General features: G+C 45.8%; 1 protein-coding gene across 10 annotated transcripts in view; it reads right to left on the bottom strand.

The window, feature by feature from the left end:
• Positions 1-20,052, bottom strand: part of LOC119955607 (astrotactin-2-like) — a 1,814,189-nt gene that overhangs the window by 423,259 nt on the left and 1,370,878 nt on the right. Inside the window, exon 20 of one of the 10 annotated variants that reach the window (XM_038781997.1) lies at positions 15,723-15,881. The exons of the other annotated variants lie outside the window; for them this stretch is intronic. Within the exon in view, the coding sequence (XP_038637925.1) occupies positions 15,838-15,881 (44 nt within the window). The 3' untranslated portion in view covers positions 15,723-15,837. Of the gene's footprint in view, positions 1-15,722; positions 15,882-20,052 lie in introns of those variants that run through there. 10 annotated transcript variants of the gene reach the window in all.

Here is a 20,052-nt window from a genome sequence, read left to right as displayed (position 1 = left end):
TGGATCACCCAGGACAAGCTTCTATATGGATTTTGGGGTGGTGTTAGTAATGGGGTTGGGGGGGAAATGAGGTTGGAAGCCATGGAGGGAAGATCTTCAGTGGGGATGAGGTGGTTTGATGGTCTGTGATCTGGGGAGATCAAAGGTTATTTTAGAGAACTGGCATTTGGTGTTTGCGAGATAGAGGTCAGTGTACCAGACAACAGCACCCTTTTCAACATGTTTGATGGCAATGTTTAGGTGGGACCTGAAAAAATGGAGTGTGAGACATTCAAGGTGTTATTACCCTCATGAAGATCATGGGGGGAGGGGGTTGCTGATTTATCTCCCTGTGTGCTTCGTAGAATATGTGTTCCCGTTTTGAGTGGGTGGAGACGCACCAAGTAGGGGGTTCACCAGTGGGGCCAGAAATATCGACTCCCAGACCCGGATCGGCAGTTCCCAATAGTCCTGGGCTGGGATATTTGCTTTGTTCGCTGTGGCCTCCTTGAATCATTACATTGGTGATGAGGATCACGCATGGGACTCTGAGCAGCCTTTAAAACTTCAGAAGACAACACCAGTTAGATTAACAAAAAGCTAGTGATGGCTTTCTTTGGAAGACTTGCGGCATGTGATGCGTAGGGGATTGGGTCCAGCATGTCAAGCACATGCGCTATATTTTTTGTGCCAATGTCATTGAAGGGCATGAAAGTCAAAAAGGCAACTCTCCGAACAGCAAATGGGGCCTTGATATTTAGCATCATTAAAAGCTTGACCTATCCAGCAATAAATGTTCAACAAGCTCATGGACCTGGTGCAAAACCATTATGACCCAAAGCCTCTGACACTACCATTTTAACGCAGCTTGGAGGAGCCCGGGGGAACCTGTTAGATAATTTCTTGCTAGATTTCTGAAGTTGGCAAAGTCCTGCGAATTTGGCCTGCCCCTAAACTCGATGCTGCGCAAAAGGCTAGTGTGTGGAATTAACAAGGTTATGACCCAGAAACAATTACTGGAAGAGCCCAAACTAGACCTCAGAAAGGCAGGAAAATAACTTTGTCCCGTAGAATGCTGAGAAAGCGGTCCAAGAACTTCAAAGGATGATGGATATTAGTGTCCGCAGATTGGGGGGTGGGTTCTCACATAGAGAAGCCAGTGAATCCACTGAAGGCACCCACATGCCTCGCCCACCATCAACCCAACATTCCATTAGGATATCCTGGTGTTCTAAAAGACAGCCGGATAAGCGCAAAGGTACCCAGGAAACCTCCCCGGAAGATCACAAGTGTCAGCCGCCGGGCTGCTATAAGTGCTGTTGAAGGGCATGACCCTGGCAAGACTACCAGAACCAGCAGTACATGTGCTTCCCGGGTCAGACGCCATAGCCATCTCAGGCCCATACCCTGCAAGTATACCAGCACTCAGAAGTCAAAACGATGCAGTTAAACTGCATCGTCACTACCAAGGTCACGCCAATAAGGATAAGGTTGCTTGCCAATAGTCATTCCTTAGAGATGAAGATGGATATGGGAGCTGTCATTTTCATCATTGGGGAACAGACATGCTATCGTCTCCAAACAGTTATTCTTTCCTTAAACCTAAGGGACTTCCAGGGTCAGACTTGCCACGTACATGGGAGAACCTCTGAAGATTATGAGGACCACCATAACCCTGGTTGTTTATGGACAGCAGTTGGCCCAACTCCTGCTCATAGGTGTGTGAGGACCAGGAGCTAGACTCTTGGATGGGGATTGGCTCCAAAAGACCTGACTGGACTGGCTATTAATTATACGGTTATTAGCAAATACTCCAAAGTATTCCAAGAGAGCCTTGGTAAAATAAATGGAGCAAAGGCAAAGATCCATGTGGATCCCAATTCTGTACCAAAATATTTCAGGGCACGGCCAGTCTCATACGCACCGCCTGTAGAGATAGAGGCTGAAATTGAGTGGTTGGAGAGATCGGGCTAATACGCCAACGAATCTTACAGAGTGGGTTGCGTTAGTGGTCCCTATCCTCAGACCTGACAAGTCAGTCCGCCTTTACGAGAGCTTTAGAACTACCAGCCGCCAAATCATCACGACTGGACAGGTACCCTCTGCGCACACAGATAAATTGGCAAGTGGTCAAACATTCACAAAACTGGATCTGAGCCATGCTTACCTCCAGCTTTGAACTAGATGATAGACCCAGAAAGTATGTCACAATTAACACCTATAAGGGACTGGTCGAATATACACACCTGCCCTTTGGAGTCTTGTCAGAATGTGCCATCTTTCAGTGTGTCATGGAAAATATTCTTCAAGGGCAGCTTATGGTGGCAGTATATGTCGTCGACGTATTGATCGCTGGGGCTACCGAACAAGAGCACCCAGTGAACATGGAGGAGGTCCTGAGGCGATTTTCCAATGCAGGCATATATATCTCAAGAGAGAGAATTGTGTATTCCATGCAGCATTGTGATTTACCTAGGGTACTGTATCGACAAGAAAGGCCTACATGCTGTGGAGGATAAATTCAAGGCATTCAAGGAAGCACTGATCCCACAAAATACAACAGAATTGAAATCATTTTTAGGCCTGATTAATCACTGTGGCAAACACTTTGTTGTCACCCCTGCACATGTTACTGAAAAAATATCAAAGACAGTCAGAATGAAGCCTTCATGAATGTAAGACAGTTAATGCGATCCTCGAATATACTGGCCCATTACAACCTCAGAAAACAATTAATACTGACACACAATGCCTCTCCATATGCAGTGAGGCAGTCTTCTCAAATCGATGGGACAGTGGAATGGTCCAAAACCAATCATCCTAAATTTTTGCAAGTTATCAGAACTTACTATTAAAGGCAGAAGGATACCACTAAATAAACTACACATTTATGATGGTGTCACTTTGATCTACATGAGATCTAAGCTGTCTGCTATGCTGTTCAATGCCTGGGAACTGCTCTTGGGCAGTGATCATTGTAAATAACTTCCCCAGCTTAACTGGGATTTCCCTTATAAATATCACAAACAAATAAATTGATCAGATGTAGCTTGTTTCTGGTACTCATGTTTAATGGTCAAATACTCACCCAGGCTTTGTTTGGCTAAAGTTCTTACGTTGTACAAGCTGTTAGTTCTCTTTGGTTTTCGGGAAACCACACTGCGACATCAGATTTGGATGTTTAACTTGGGTTTGCATCCTCAAGCACTGGCGTTTTACCCAAGAGATTTCAAATTGGTTTATACAATGAGATTTTAAGTTGGGGTGGAAAAGCATTTTAGATTCTCAGAATACGAGCAAGTCCAAGCTGTGTTCCATTTGCTAAAAATGAGCCACACGCCATAAATATGCCCCAAGTCCTTTACAACTGAGGGAGTTGCTGGAATGTTTCTTTCAGAGTTTCAGGGTCCAATTATTTTTCTTCAGCCACTTTATATATCACAAGTTCTGTTTTTAATAAAAATACCAATTGCCCTAGAGTTTAGTTGAATTTATGATGGGATAACAACCTCGCAAATAAATCAATAAGGTCTATTTTCTTTCAGAACTACTGGAAATTTAAGGACATCCAAATTGTCTTGCTGAATTTGAGTATAGAACAACCAAAGTTTTATGGAATATTTGTCCCATGCATTTGATTTTCACATGGAGAACTATTCTACAATCCCCCCATCTTGAGAAGGTGGATGATGTTTCTTCACATGCACTTCACACCGATTACAGTATAGCTGAACCAGTATAAAAGTAACCCTGCAATTTTTCTTTCTATCGCTAAAAATGATCCATGACAGTCTTCAAAAAAGAAAACCAAACTTGCATTTTCTATGCGGTGCAACACATGACCTCATAAGAGCTATGTATTTTCTGGATTGCTCGATAGGTTATATATCCGATTTATCTTCGATAAATACAACAGTTTCATTTGGACTACATCAACACCTCAGAACTTACAGGATGGTAAACACAGGTATGGCCTCAGCTCACGCCTCATGTCTTTTTGGAACTATGTCAGTTTTCTGAGCTTTCTAGATCCACCCACAGGATTAAGCAATCAAGTACAGTTATAGATCAGAGAATAGACTAATGCATACAAACACAGGTAAGTCAAACTATTGAACGCTTCAAGAAAGCCCCAAAGTGCTTTGCCTTTGAATCATGTACTGGTATAGTAGAGGAAAAAAACAGCTAATTTTGCACACATCAAAGCACCAAATACAGTAATGAGATAATCACTGGGTAACCTGTTTGGATGGTGTTATTTGCGAGTTAAATATTGACCAAGACACAAGAGGAACCATCCCCCCCTTCCCACACTGGACAGTGCCACGGAATCTTTTATGTCCATCTCGGAGGGAAGGTTTCATCCTCTAGGCTGTATATTTGACAGTACATCATTCTTTCAGTACTGGACTGGAGTGGTTTGAATTAGATTTATTGTCATGTGTACCAAGGTAGAATGAAAGTTTTGTTTTGCGTACAATCCAGGCAGATCGTTCCATGCATGATAAAACATAGGACATACAATAAATACATAATGTAAATACATAGACATCAGGTGAAGCATATGGGGTATAGTGCTAACAGTAGAGAAGATGTGTAGAGATCAGTTCAGTCCATAAGAGGGTCGTTCAGAAGTCTGATGACAGCAGGGAAGAAGCTGTTTTTGAATCTGTTAGTGCGTGTTCTCAGGCTTTTGTATCTTCTGCCCGATGGAAGAGTTTGGAAGAGAGAATAACCCGGGTGGGAGGGGTCTTTCGTTATGCTGCCCACTTTCCCCAGGCAGTGGGAGGTGTAGAAAAGTCAATGGATGTGAGACGGTTTCACGTGTTAGACTAGGCTGTGTTCATGACTCTGAAGTTTGGGACTCTGGGTCGAGCAGTTGCCATACCAAGTTGTGATGCAGCCAGGTAGGATGCTTTCTATGGTACATATGTAAAAATTGGTGAGAGTCAATGCGGACGTGCCGGATTTCCTTAGTTTCCTGAGGATGCATAGGCGCTGTTGTGCTTTCTAGGCCTGAGCATCAACATGGGTGGACCAGGATAGATTGTTGGTGATGTCAGTCTGGACCTGCTCTCAGTCGGCAGGACCACGGCATGGAAGAGTCCGGGGCGGCCTGTGGGGGTGGGGGAGGGGGGCAGCACCAATCGGCGGGCAGGAGGCCTCTCGGGCTGGGGGGTCTCCTTTCTTCCGCGCCAGCCGCTGTAGCCCTGCACCATATTGCATTGGGGCCGGCGCGGAGAAGGGAGCCACTGCGCATGCGAGCGTTGGCGCCGGTACCACTGTGCATGCACGCGTTGGTGCCAGTGCCATTGGGCATGCGCAGACCCCACGGCACCCAGTTCACACCAGGATCAGCAGCTGGAGCGGTGTGGGTCGCTCCAGTGCCGTGCTGCCCCTGTAGGGGCCAGAATTGTTGATCCTGAGGCGATGTTGATGCCATCAAGAAACGCGATGGCGTTTCCGATGGCGTCAACACTTAGCCTCAGGATCACAGAATCGCGCCCGGTGTCTTTTCTATCCACCTGCATCCAGGGCCTGAGTTTAATGTCTCACCTGATAGATTGCATGCCTGGCATTGCAGCACTCCCTCAATACTGCACTGGGAGGTCTGTCTTGATTTTTCTGCTCAAGTCCTAGAGTGGGACCTGAACCCACAACAAAGTCACTCATTGGTGAGAGTGCTATCAATTCAGAAATGGCTGGCACACATAAATGAAGTGAAAATCGCTTATTGTCACGTGTAGGCTTCAATGAAGTTACTGTGAAAAGACCCTAGTCGCCACATTCCAGTGCCTGTCCAGGGAGGCTGATACGGGAATCGAACCGTGCTGCTTGCCTGCTTGGTCTGCTTTAAAAGCCAGCGAGTTCGAGATTTCAATATATTTGTACACAGAAGTGCTTTCTGAAGGTGATGCATACACTATCTTTAGTTGTGTCTATAACAGAGAATGTTAGAACATTTCTCCATCTGCAATGACCTTAGGATTTTCTGGTGCCACATTGTTTCATACTCTATGGTGTTTTTTCCAATGTCAAGTGTCAAAGCAGATCGCACACATTAAGGGCAGGAGGTTTTCAGGACCTTTGAAGCCAATAACATATCCAAGGGCCTTGCATAGACCCTTGTAAACAGGGTATAGTTTAGCCAACATACCTTCCACTGAAATAAATGAAGGATCAGACCCAGTTTAGCCAAGATACCTGCCACTGCTATCAATAAAGGATAGGAGCTCGTTCAGCCAATGTGCCTTGCACTGCTATAAATAAAAGATTGAAAAATGAGTCCTTGCTTTCAACAATTCATCAGATCATAAGAAATTGGTTGCGTTCTTTTGTCACTAATTTGTCTGGTACACCCTACAATTAATCTGTCTTTTTTCTAGCTGATGTCATCTTCAAGCAGGCTTTGTAACACTGGTTGATTCTCTGTTGAATGATCTTGCATTTGGAGCAAGATAAAGTGTTGGTCTGAGTTACAGCCCTGAAAATGAAAACCAGTTGAGCCACAGGCTTGTCCCAACAGTTGTAGGCTTCACCCACACAGGCTCATCTGAATGATTTTATTTTGTTGATGACATTTTTCAGTTTTCTCAACGGAATATAAAAATGTAACATCATCCAGTGTTTCATTCTGAGTGCCCCTCCTGTCTTTTTTAAACGTAAACTTGTAAATAGGCGGATTTCAATTAGACGCGAGGTATTCAATCAAATGGGCGCAATGATTAGCACTGCTGCCTATGGCGCTGAGGACCCAGGGTCACGGTCTGTGTGTAATATGCACATTCTCCCCGTGTCTGCGTGGGTTTCGCCCGCACAACCCAAAGATGTGCAGGTGAGGTACATTGGCCATGCTAAATTGCCCCTTAATTAGAAAAAAGTAATTGGGTACTCTAAAATTAAAAAAAACGGCATTCAATCAAAGAATACAAGCTGTATCTCATATTTGATAACAGCTTAGCAGCATCTTTAGCTGCGTCATGAGTGGAATATCTCCTCCCACTGGAGATAAGATCAATCAATACCAGTAAGAAAAAAAGATTATCCTTCTTTGATGAGGAAAGGGGCTCTAACAAAGAACAAAGGTACTACAATGAACAGTAATGCACTTAAACCTGGTGTGATGATTTGAAGTGTAGCAATATCATAGAATCATAGAACAGTGCAGCACAAAAAAAAGAGGCTTTTCATCCCGTTGTACCTATGCTGGTTCATAAAACAATTTAAAAAAAGGAACAGAATTAGGCCACTCGGCCCATCGAGTCTGATCCGCCATTCAATCATGGCTGATATTTTCTCATTCCCATTCTCCTGCCTTCTCTCCATAACCCCTGACCCCCTTATTAATCAAGAACCTATCTATCTCTCTCTTTTTTTGGAAATGTTTTTTATTGAGTTTTCATATTTTATATCCAACAAATTACAAATTATTAGATGGCGAATTTGATTTTCTCCATTTGGAGAGATTCCGAGAGGTCGGACAGCCAGTCTGCAGCTCTGGGTGGTGCTGCTGACCGCCAGCCAAACAGAATTCTACGGCGGGCGATCAGGGAGGCAAAGGCAAGGGCGTCCGCCCTCCTCCCCAGGAATAGATCTGGCTGGTCTGAAACCCCGAAGACAGCCACTATTGGGCATGGCTCCACCCTCACCCCCACCACTTTGGACATAGCCTCGAAGAAGGCTGTCCAGTACTCCACAAGTCTGGGGCAAGACCAGAACATGTGGGTGTGGTTGGCCGGGCCTCTTTGGCACCGTTCTCATCTGTCCTCCACCTCCGGGAAGAACCTACTCATACGGTTTCTTGTTAAGTGGGCTCTATGTACCACTTTTAGTTGCGTCAGGCTGAGCCTTGCGCACGTGGAGGTGGAGTTGACCCTATGCAGTGCTTCGCTCCAGAGTCCCCATCCTATTTCAATCCCCAGGTTATCCTCCCATTTCTTTCTTGTTGCGTCCAGTACGGTGTCGGCCCTTTCTACCAGTCGGTCATACATGTCGCTACAGTTCCCTTTATCTAGGATACTTGCGTCCAGTAGGTCTTCCAGTAGTGTCTGTCGAGGCGGTTGTGGGTACGTCCTTGTCTCCTTTCGTTAGAAGTTTTTGAGCTGCAGATACCGTAGCTCGTTCCCCCTGGCTAGCCGAAATTTCTCTGTCAGTTCGTCCAGTGTTGCGATCCTGCCGTCCGTGTATAGGTCCCTGACTGTCAGTGTCCCTCCGTCCTGCCTCCACCTTTTGAAGGTGGCGTCAGTTAGTGCTGGTGTGAACCTATGGTTGTTGCAGATGGGAGCCTTGTCCGACATTTTGGTCAGGCCAAATTGCTGCCGCAGTTGGTTCCAGGATTGGAGGGTGGCTGTCACCACTGGGCTGCTGGAGTGTTTTTTGGGTGGGGATGGGAGTGCTGCCATGGCGAGGGCCCGGAGGGAGGTCCCCATGCAGGAGGCCTCCTCCGCACGCACCCACTCGGCCTCTGGCTCCTGGATCCATCCCTTTACTCGCTCGGCTGTTGCCGCCCAGTGGTAGAATTGTAGGTTTGGGAGGGTTAGCCCCCCCCTGGATTTTGATTTTTGTAGGACCTTCTTTGGGATCCTAGCATTTTTACCCCCCCCCCATACGAACGCCATGATTAGTTTGTCCAGCGCTTTGTAAAAGGCCTTGGGGATGTAGATCGGAATAGATCTAAACAGGAAGAGGAACCTGGGTAGTACGTTCATTTTGATCGTCTGGACTCTCCCCGCGAGGGAGAGTGGAGTGTGTTCCATCTTTGCAGGTCCTTTTTTACTTCCTCCGTCAGACTGGTGAGGTTCCATTTGTGGATCCCTTTCCAGTCATGGGCTATTTGGATCCCCAGGTAGCGGAATTTGTGTTGGGCTTGTTTGAATGGCAGCTCCTTTAGTGCTGCCCCCCCCCCCCCCCTCCCCTTGCGGGTGTACTGGGAAGATCTCGTTTTTGCTCATGTTGAGTTGGTAGCCCGAGAAGGCTCCAAACCCTTTCAGGAGCGCAATGATTCCGTCCATGCTGCTCTGTGGGTCCGAGATGTAGAGGAGCAGGTCATCTGCATAGAGTGAGACTCTGTGCTCTCTGCCTCCCCTTCGGATGCCCCTCCAATTTTTTGCTGCCTTGAGCGCGATTGCTAGCGGTTCGATTGCTAGCGCAAACAGCAGTGGGGACAGTGGGCATCCTTGTCTGGTGCCCCTGTGCAGCTGGAAGTATTGGGAGTTGGTATTGTTGGTCCGTACGCTCGCCATGGGAGCGTTGTATAGGAGCTTTACCCAAGCAGTGAACCCTGTTCCAAGCCCGAACCGCTCCAGTACCTCTATGAGGTACTTCCATTCGACTCTGTCGAAGGCCTTTTCAGCGTCCAGGGAGACGATCACCTCTTGTGTTTTCTCCCCGGAGGGGGTCATTATCACGTTCAGCAGGCGCTTGATGTTTGAGGTAAGCTGTCTACCTTTGACGAAGCCCGTCTGGTCCTTTGCGACCACTTCGGGTACACAGTCTTCTAGCCTTTTGGCTAGGATTTTGGCCAGCATTTTAGCGTCTGCGTTCAGCAGAGAGATGGGTCTGTATGACCCACATTCCGTTGGGTCTTTGTCTTTCTTAGATATCAGCGAGATTGAGGCCTGTGCTAACGTGGGTGGCAGTGGGCCCCTAGCTAGCGAGTCTGTGAACATCTCCCGAAGGTGCGGGGCCAGCGCTGTCGCAAATTTTTTGTAGAAGTCCGCCGGGAATCCGTCCGGTCCCGGCACCTTCCCCGTCTGCATGGAGCTAATGCTGTCCATGATCTCTCCCAGTGCTAGTGGTGCTTCCAGATCCCGTTTTCTGCCCTCTCCCACGACTGGTATGTCCAGTCCATCAAGGAACCGGTATCTATCTCTGTCTTGAAGACACTCAGTGATTTGGCCTCCACAGCCTTCTGCGGCAAAGAGTTCCACAGATTCACCACCCTCCTCATGAAATTTCTCCTCATCTCTGTTTTAAAGGAACGTCCCTTTAGTCTGAGATGGTGTCCTCTGATTCCAGTTTTTCCTACAAGTGGAAACATCCTCTCGATGTCCACTTGATCCAGGCCTCGCAGTATCCTGTAAGCTTCAATAAGATCCCCCCTCACCCTTCTACACTCCAACGAGTACAGACCCAGAGTCCTCAACCGTTCCTCACACAACAAGTTCTTCATTGCAGGGATTTTGTGAACCTCCTCTGGACCCTTTCCAAGGCCAGCTCATCCTTCCTTAGATACGAGGCCCAAAACTGCTGACAATACACCAAATGGGGTTTGACCAGAGCCTTATACGGCCTCAGAAATATGTCCGCGGTCTTCTATTCTAGCCCTCTTGACATGAATGCTAAGATCGCATGCGCCTTCTTACCTGCCGACTGAACCTGCACATTAACCTTAAGAGAATCGTGAACAAAGACTCCCAAGTGCCTTTGTGCTTCTGATTTCCTAAGCATTTCCCCATTTAGAACAATCATTGAACAATTCAAGCAATCCCACACTCCTGCTATTTTCCCACAGCCTTGTCTTTGACTTTAATCTACATATCCAATTTCATTTCAAAGTTACTATTGAATCTACTTCCAAGATCCTTTAGGGCAGCACATTCCAACCCATAATAATTTGCTTTTACCCCCTTGTTCTCTCAGGGTCTTTTGCCAACCATCTTAAATCTGTATCTACTAACTACCAAACCAACTATCGGCCCGACTGATACTGGAAATAGTTGCTCCTTATTTACTTTTCCAAAACTGTTCATTTTGAACACCTCTATCATGTGTCCCGTTAACCGTCTCGGCTCTGAGGGGAATATCCTGAACTTCTCCAGTCTCTCTACATAACTGACATCCTTCATCCTTGGTACCAATCTGGCAAATTTCACTTTGATATGGGCGGCAAAGTAGCACAGTGGTTAGCACAGTCGCTCCACAGCTCCAGCGTCCCAGGTTCGATTCCCGGCTTGGGTAACTGTCTGCGGAGTCTGTCCCTTGTCGGCGTGGATTTCCTCCAGGTGCTCCGGTTTCCTCCCACAATCCAAAGATGTGCAGGATAGGTTGATTGGCCATGCTAAATTGCCGGTAGTGTCCAAAAAAGGTTAGCTGGGGTTACTGGGTTACAGGTATAGGGTGGAGGTGTGCACTTAAGTGGGGTGGTCTTTCCAGTGGCCGGTGCAGGCTCGATAGGCTGAATGGCCTCCTTCTGCACTGCAGATTCCATCATTTCCTTAATTTGATGAGGAAATATTGCCTACGATTAAGCAAAACACTCAGTTTGAAGCCTCACAAGTGTTCTATAAAGGCTTACCATAACTTCCCTGGTTTTGTACTCTATGCTTCTATTAATAAAATCAAGAATCTATTTTTTTGTCAACTTGTCCTGACATCTTCAGAAAATTGTGCACATATACACCTGCAGGTTCCCTCGTTACTGCACCACTTTTCAAATTTTAGCATCTTGGTTGTATTGCCTCTTCTCATTCCGAGGGACTGGTTTAGCACAGGGCTAAATTGCTGGCTTTGAAAGCAGACCAAGGCAGACCAGCAGCATGGTTCAATTCCCGTACCCCATTCCAGCCTCCCCGAACAGGCGCTGGAATGTGGCAACTAGTGGCTTTTCACAGTAACTTCATTTGAAGCCGACTTGTGATGATAAGCAACTTTCATTTAATTTCTCTTGCCAAAAATGTATGACTTCATACTTCTCTGTGTTCTGATTCACAACTGTTTCTGCATGGGGCGCTTAAGGGCTATCTTCAGAGCCATATCCACCATACACAATTTTACAACCTCAAAGCACGTTCAATCTGTCGCCGTCTTATTTAGAAATGCCACAACCAGGTTTTTGGCTGTTGGTCCAACTCAAGTCAGTTACTAGGGGCTGGATTCTCCCCTACCCGGCGTGACGGAGGGTCTTGGCATAGGGGAGTGGCGCCAACCACTCAGGGGTCGGGCCTCCCCGAAGGTGGGGAATTCTCCCCACCTTTGAGGGCCAACCCCGCGCCGGAGCGGTTGGCACCAGAAGACTGGTGCCCCCGGCAGCGGAGCTGGCCGAAAGGCTTTCGCCGGTCGGCGCATGCGCCGGCAGTGACGTCAGCGGCCAGCTGCCGCTGACGTCACCACCGGAGCATGCGCGATGTGGGTTTCTCTTCCGCTTCCGCCATGGCGGAGGCCGTGGTGGCCGCGGAAGAGAAATAGTGCACCCAGGACACTGGCCCGGAGTCTGAGCGGGGGGCCCCGATCGCGGGCCAGGCCACCATGGGGGCACCTCCCGTGGTCCGATCGCCTCCCCGCCCCCCCCCCCCCCAGGACCCCGGGGGCCCGCTTGCGCCGCTGATCCCGCCATTACAGAGGTGCTTCAAACCTCGACGGTGGGAGAGGCTTCCCAGCGGCAGGATTTCGGCCCATCCAGGGGCCTCTCCGATCGGAGTGGCGAGATTCCTGCCGCCGCCACTTCCCGGGTGGCAGAGAATCTCTGCCACGGCGGGGGCTGGATTTTCGGCGGCCCCAAGCGATTCTCCGACCCTGCTGGGGGTCGGAGAATTTTGCCCTAGGTGACAGATCAATCATCGTTGAATGTAGGGAACTGCTTATTCTCCTTTACAACAATACTTCAGTCATTTTGATCAATGGGTTTCAATCAGACATTGATCCCAGTAAGTATATCTCATTTCCAATATCAAGTGGGACCTATCAATCATTGGGGCCTCCCACTGACATTCCCTCCCCTCTCTCCACCTCCACCAACTCCCCCCCCCGCGCACCTCCACCTCCACCCCCCCCCCCCCCCCCCCCACCACCCTCCCTCATCACTTCCCCGTCATTGACTTAAGATTCTCTTTTAGAATTGCTTGCATTGGCAAAGGATAAGTGCTCCAGTCCCATTCCAATTACTTCTTGGGGTGATTTTTTTTCTCCATGCACCACCGCATGCACAGCAAAATGAACAGAGATGAATTGTCTCATCTCTTCATTGACATGAATATATTTTTTTTAAATGTAGCTGCTTCTGCAGCAGAGTAGAATGACATCTGAAATTCAAATCCACACTCCTAAGATTCAAAGCAACCCATCAATATTCTGCCTCGCCAAGTTTGTTTGGATGGATCAACATTTCAGGTTGAAAGAAAAGTAAATAAACATCAGAATCCCTGAAATAACAGACATTGAAAAATCCCCCCAAAAAATGTGCAGTATGTTCAAATGGCAAAAAAAAATTTCAAATGGTGTAAATGTGTAAAAATGTCCATATTATGAAAAGATACATGGAAATGGATTTGAGTCAGATCAAAATGAAAATGTAACCATCTGTCATAAGTGAGGTTTACAAATCAAGTGAGCTTCCTTGTTATGTATATTAAACTGTACAGATGCTAATTTCCCAGTGGTTTGGAAACTGTTAAGGAAAGAAGCTAAAGGTTTATATTTATTTAGCACCCAACACAACCTCATAACATCTCAAAGCACTTTACAGTCAATGTAGAACAAAATAGCACGACAGTACTTGGGTAGGAAAAGTGGGAGCACAGACCTAGGTTCCACAAGCTGCAATGGCATAATTACTTCAATCAGGTTAGGGACCAGTAACCTTTCATTTACATTAGGCAAAGTTGGAAATCTCAGTTACCCACCAGTCGAATAAAGTCATAATATTCCATTTTTTTTAAACAAAGACAATAAAATTCACTGTACAACATCGGAAAATTAAAACAATTTACAATATCTAGCTCATATGCTAACATTCAGGACTAACATGAATTAACAGGCAAACTGAGGTTGAACAAAATGGCAGATGTGATAAGACAGATCCCATGGATTTCTCAACAACCCACCCAGGCATTGGTAACCATTATGAGTCACAAAATCTCCCTCATGAGGGATTTCAAATTCTTCATTTTCAAATATCTAGCCTCTGAATCCCTCGAAGGTCACTCTGACGCAGACCGCAACAACTGGTCACGTCTTGATAGTGCAATCTGTTTCCTGGGATTGCATTCCATGGGATTCACAAAGCTACATACCTGCCTCTAAATATTGGCACACTCCACAGTTCCAGACTGCTCACTTGACTAAACTGCCACTGCCTCTGGACTTCTTCAAACTCCAATGTCTCAGCTACCTTTTTTGAGCTCTGACTACTTGGCAGCGAATCTGTGAACTTCTGCCACCTTCTCAGCCCTAACTGTCTAGAGCTTGCTAACAGCTCCTTGGGATTCCCTGTGAGCTGCAAACCATATGAGGTCCAAATTACAACTATCAGTAAACTCTCTGTCATTATTCATACAGATAAATTGAAACCAGAGAACTATCTTAATGTCCACCCATCTCCATGATGACAAAGCCTTTCAGGGTTACTGAATGCTTTCAAATTAATTTAGCTCTAACTCCCAAAACTGGACTCTTTGAAAGTAGTGTGGACACCACTTCTCCAGCTAAGTAACTCCACTTGTTATTTTATGGCTCGTCTTTCGAGTTGTTAACCCCTTGATTATTACCTTGTTTCTCAACATGGCCCCAACCATAAAAGTATAATAGACTCAAAGCTGCTTTAGTTGCTTTTATCCCATTTTCTACAGTTAAACTACAATCTTCCCGGAACTAAAAAATACCTCTAAAATATTAACATGAACCATGAACTAGATATTGGTCATATAATGATCAGATAACCTGTGATAATGATATTGGCTGAGGGTTAAATATCGTCCAGGATGAAATGAGAGGGTTTTCCACACTTGTCCGACACTCACCTCACCATACAAATAAGCTTTCAGTAAACGATTGAACTAAACATAGTGATATAAAGTTAATGGTCACAAATGGGAAATATATTTATAATTATTAAAACAAAATAATGTGTTGTTCATACATTCAATCCGTGCGATTTTGTGAACAGAATCCGCTATAGAAGCCAGTGGCAAAGTCAGTCCTGAAGTATGGCACATCACTGCGGTGAACTGCACAGCAGTTCATAAACTATTCACATGAGGGTCTGACCCCAGATGTAAATCAGCATTAACAGCTGTAAAGTGAGAGCTGTCAAAAACTTAGAAGAGTTCCATTAGGTCTTGATTCCAGCCATGCTGCAGAGTGCGGTCACATCCAAATTGCTACCACTATGGAAGGCTGTTCAACGGACACAAAACAGATCAACAACCTCATGACAAAATAAAACTTAATTGTTGTTTCTCCACAAATCTCATAATTTAAGAAACATCGGTGGTGGTGGCGGGGGGGGTCAAATTTAATGGGGGCATGAAATGAGCGGTGGCAGATTTCAATGAAAAGGAACACAACAGTCCCCGCCCCCCTCCCCCCGTCCTTTTGAACCTCATTTTTTAAATCTTAAGTTAGTGTTTGGTGTCACCAATTACCTGTGTAGGTCAATTTTTAATGCCGAACTTTAATTCTGAAATTTTTTTTCTGTTTATGTACGTCCCCAGTCAAAGAAACACCTTCATATGTGTAGATTGTTTCTGAGTGGCTTGCAAAACCTCAGAAATACAATGCTGGCCTTGTTTGAGACTTTCAGCTTACTATAAAGCATGGACTGTAGCACTTTGGGTTATGTACAATTTCCACAAGTTAAAACCATAAAAAAATGTATTTACTCCTTTCTGGCTCATCAAGCAGGGAACACTGTGTAGCTCTTGTGCCATATGTCAAAATATGGTTAGTCTCAGGTTTCGCAAACAGTGAGCTCACTTCAGGACACCACATTTTTAAAAAGAATGAAACATGCTCTTCAAAAATCATTCCAATTTATTTGAAAGACGATCAACATTAAGACGTTATGCAGGCTATACAACAAGCTGATTCAAACAGGGTGGCACTCGGTGTAATTTATGCTCCCCTGTGGCAGGCTCGAGAACATCAGAATAACGCGAATCCAAAAGGAAGGTCCAAAACTTCGATATCTGGATGTCAGAGGAAGCAGGGGATTCAGAATTCTTACTGAGGCAAACAGTTTAATATGCAGCTTCAGGTGTTATTTGTTACAATGTGTGCTATGGCACTTACACACAATAAACAGAGACCTCAGAGAAACTGCAGCGAAAATTGATCTTAGCGCAGTTGCATCCAGTTTGGATCAGAAAGACATCCCCTAGGCGATCTCTTCTTGCAAAGGTCACTGAATGTTTCTGACCTCTGCAGAATTTATTTTAAAAATTGCAAAGCTTAATTCCGAACTGCTAAAAAAAAACTTTTAAATGAAGGCAGACGTGGAGTGTAGGCAGCAGCACCTCTTTTGGGAGAAACAGCGTAGTAAGTGCCATTCAGCCCACGGTACCTGTGCAGGCACGTTGAAAGAACAATCTTATCATCCCACACACCTGCTCTTTTTCCATCGCAATGCAAATATTTTTTATTCATCAATATCCCAAGGGAATTTGCTTCGGCCACCTCAGGTAAAGGGCGCGATTGTCATGCCCGACTCGATGATGCGACAAGGCACGCAAGGCCTCTCGTGACATTTGCGACGTTCTGAACGCCTCACGAGATCTCGCGAGGGATCTCACCCTCGCGGAGCGAGATCCAGATTTACATATTTAAGTGCATCATTAGGCTCATATAAAAATGTTGATGTCCTATTCTCCCTAGGCCCAGGAATGAACACCCGCACCCGAGAGGTCTCCCCATGGCATCATTTAGCACTGGACCACACAAACATGGACTAGGCGTTAACAGCACCTGTGGAGTGGGGGTGGTGTGGTGGGTCTCCCAGCCCACTGGAGGCTCTTGTGGGGTCAGGCTCTGGGCAGGGTGGTCCCCTGGCAATGCCACTGTCAACCAGAACCATGGCACTGCCAGCCTGGCACCTTGGCACTGCCACCAGGGCACCCTGACAGTACCAAATTACACCCTGGCAATGCCACATGGGCACCCTAGCAACTCCACTCTGGCACTTCCAGGGTGCCTGGGAGACACTGCCAGGCTGGCTGGGGAACTGCTAGGTGCCAGGCTGGCAGTACCAATGTGCTCAATTGCCTTTGCCAGGAATCGGGCCTGGTGGATGCTGCCCTTATGAGGTGGGATGAGGAAGGGCTCGAGGACCTCCCAAGAGGTAAATTGGGGGATCTGGAGGCGATGGTGGGGATGCCGATGGTAGGTGGAGATATCAGGGCTGCTTCGTGCCCCGATCTCTTCTGTGCAGGAAGTGAGTTAAGTGCAGATTTGGCAGGACATTCCTCCCCGAGGCAAAAACTCTATATTTTGTGTTAAATCTCGCCCAAAATCTCTTCATTTCTGTACTTCTTGTAATTTATACTCAAGTATGATGACTGACTTGCTTTGGTTCAGTCTCTGCTGGTAGATTAAATATGCCCAGATTCCTCATTCAACAGTGCAAAGATGTTGATTTAGTAGAATCGATATGGTACCGAGGCAGAAGAAAGTTGGAAACGTCAGTGTGCTCTGCAAAATCCTAATTAATGACATGAAACAAATGAAATGAATGGGATTAATTGTTTCTATTTTATCGTGAAATCTCAGTATGAAAATCGAATGAACGTGGATTTGAACGGTCCCTTTATGTCCTCATGTCCAGTCAAGTACTTTCAAAATACATTCACTGCTGGGAACGTCATCAATGTGGAAACACACAGCAGACAATTTGCATGCAGCAAGGTGCCACAAACGATAATGTGGGGAATTACCAAATAACCTGCTTTGGTGGCAATTGGTTGAGCAGTATCTATGAGTCAAAGCATCAGGGAACCTTCCTGTTTTTCTTCAAATTTTGCAATGTGATATACCATGTCCACTTTGGAGGACAGACGGGGTTTTATGCTTCACCTGAAAGATAGCACCTCCAAAAGAGCAGGGCAGTGTTTAACTCACTGCCACTTCTCTTCCAGTTTGTCCAGTGTTCCCTCAATCACAGATTGATGTATCAATGTAGGTAATGTGTTCAAAACCTTGGACAGGAGTTTGAACCCATAGTCATCTGACTCAGAGGCAAGAGTTCCATCAACTAGTCAAAGAAGTCAAAACCAGCTTAGTCTTCGGATTTAGCTGACTGTGACTTCAAATCCTTGGGCTTGCCTCAGTTTAGCCCACCAGCCTCTATCTTTTAAATAGATACCCCATTGGGTAAATGATCACATATGAACGAGTCATTGTGGTCAGTCCATCTGTCTACACACAGATATCCAACTGTGAATGCATGGAAATGTTTACCGAGTCTTTAAATATTTTTAAGTCAGAGCTAGATAAATTCTTGATTCACAATGAGGTGAAAGGTTATCGGGAGGGTAGGCAGGAACGTAGGGTGGGGAGGGGGGGCGGTGAAAGGTTATCGGGGATAGGCAGGATTGTGAGGCTGAGGTTATAGTCAGGTCAACCGTGATCTTATTGAATGGTGGAGCAGGCTTGAAGGCCACGTGGTCTGCTCTAGCTCCAAATTTATATGTATGTTAGTATGTATGTATACTGCTCAACATGATTCAAAGCAAGTTCTTTATTCATCATCCTCTCTACAAATAAGGAATCATATTTTTCCTCTCTGCAGATTGGTTACAAACTCACTAGTGTTGATGCTATATTAAGATTGGTTGCATAAAGTTCATGAGCTGGACTGCCTTATTAATTCAAAGTAGGAGAATGGTCTTGAACTAAAATGCCCTGACGTTAAGAAATGTTCTACATTTTTTAGAACCAATATCTTTCACGCGTTGGATTGATAATTCCTCATTTTAGCTCAAAAACACATGCCAATATACACACAAAATGCTATTCCTAGCATTGAGGTTCAAAGTTTTAGACCTGATGCTGTGTTGGGATATTAACAAAAATGTTCCTACTTCTGGGCCAAAGTCTAATACTCTGCTAGCTTGTGGACTTCACAGTGACGTCCAACTCAATGCCTCTTTTGCCTGCTCGACTATTTTCAGTCAAATATCTAATCAGCTTTCACAGGTTTAATTTTCTGCTTCTATTCTATTAATCTTTCTTCCTGACAATGCTTCTTGCCGGTTCTTATCCTGTTCTGAACTTTTGCTGCTTTGGTCCTAACCATTTGTAGCTGTCCATGGCCTCTGATCCCAGACATCCTTCAAGGACTCTTCCGTTACTTGAACTGAGTTGGAGTGGACCTACCGTAGCTCGCTCAAGAGCTTGTGCACTCCACCTCCCTACAACTGTTTCTCAGATTAGTTCCCTCGGTCTGCCTTGATCCTATGAATTTGCCTCCCATCCTCCATGGCTTCCTGAACCTTGCTGATCTTCAGCTTTGTATTTTACTCCACTAATCCTTGTTGTTTTACTACTGTACAAGATCCATTGGTGTGCGCTGCTAATATCCAAGACCAAGTACATCTCCATTGAACTGCTGGACTAAACTTTGCTGGCTCATGGTTGACTCTTCACTACTGCTTTGTTTCCACTGAACCACATTCACCAATGCACCCACAGTTCTTCTGACCCTCTGACAGCTCTTGTCACTCCACAAATGTCTCCCAACTTGGATAACAGTTCATTGATGCTCCAACCTGACTCTACCTGTCTACAAGTCATCATCTCACCACTCTCTCAGGCATTAACTTTCAGCATTATCATATCACTGCCTTTCTGTAATTTGTGTATGATCAGGATATTTATTTTCACGTGGTGTTGGCCGTGCTGGCTGGATTAGCATTTATTGTCCATTCCGAATTGCCTTTGAGGAGTGATGGTAAGTGATTTCTTGAACTGCTGCAGTCATATGGGCTGGAATTCTCTGGTGATTGGGATTTACTTTTCCCACTGGCAGTGAACCCCTGCCAGTGGGTTTCACGGTGGCATGGGGTAGTTTCAATGGGAAATTCCATTGACAAGTAGTGAGAAGATAGAATCTCCCCGCCAGCAAACGTTGTGTGGCCGAGAAAATGAAGCTGGGGGACTGGAAATTCCTACCCATGTTGTAGACGTATTCATAGTGCTCATTCAGTCATGAGTTCCAGGATTTTGATCCAGTGACATTGAAGAAAGTCATGTATTCCAAGATCAGGATGGTGCATGAATTTTCGGTCGAAATTTACAGGTTCCCATGTACCTTCTCCCTTTGTTCTACTTGATGGTAGAGGGTTTGGAAGGTACTGTTGAAGAAGC

Source organism: Scyliorhinus canicula, chromosome 21 (genome assembly GCF_902713615.1).
Source record: "Scyliorhinus canicula chromosome 21, sScyCan1.1, whole genome shotgun sequence".
Classification (NCBI taxonomy): domain Eukaryota; kingdom Metazoa; phylum Chordata; class Chondrichthyes; order Carcharhiniformes; family Scyliorhinidae; genus Scyliorhinus; species Scyliorhinus canicula.
This window is presented reverse-complemented; position numbering and strand designations above follow the sequence as displayed.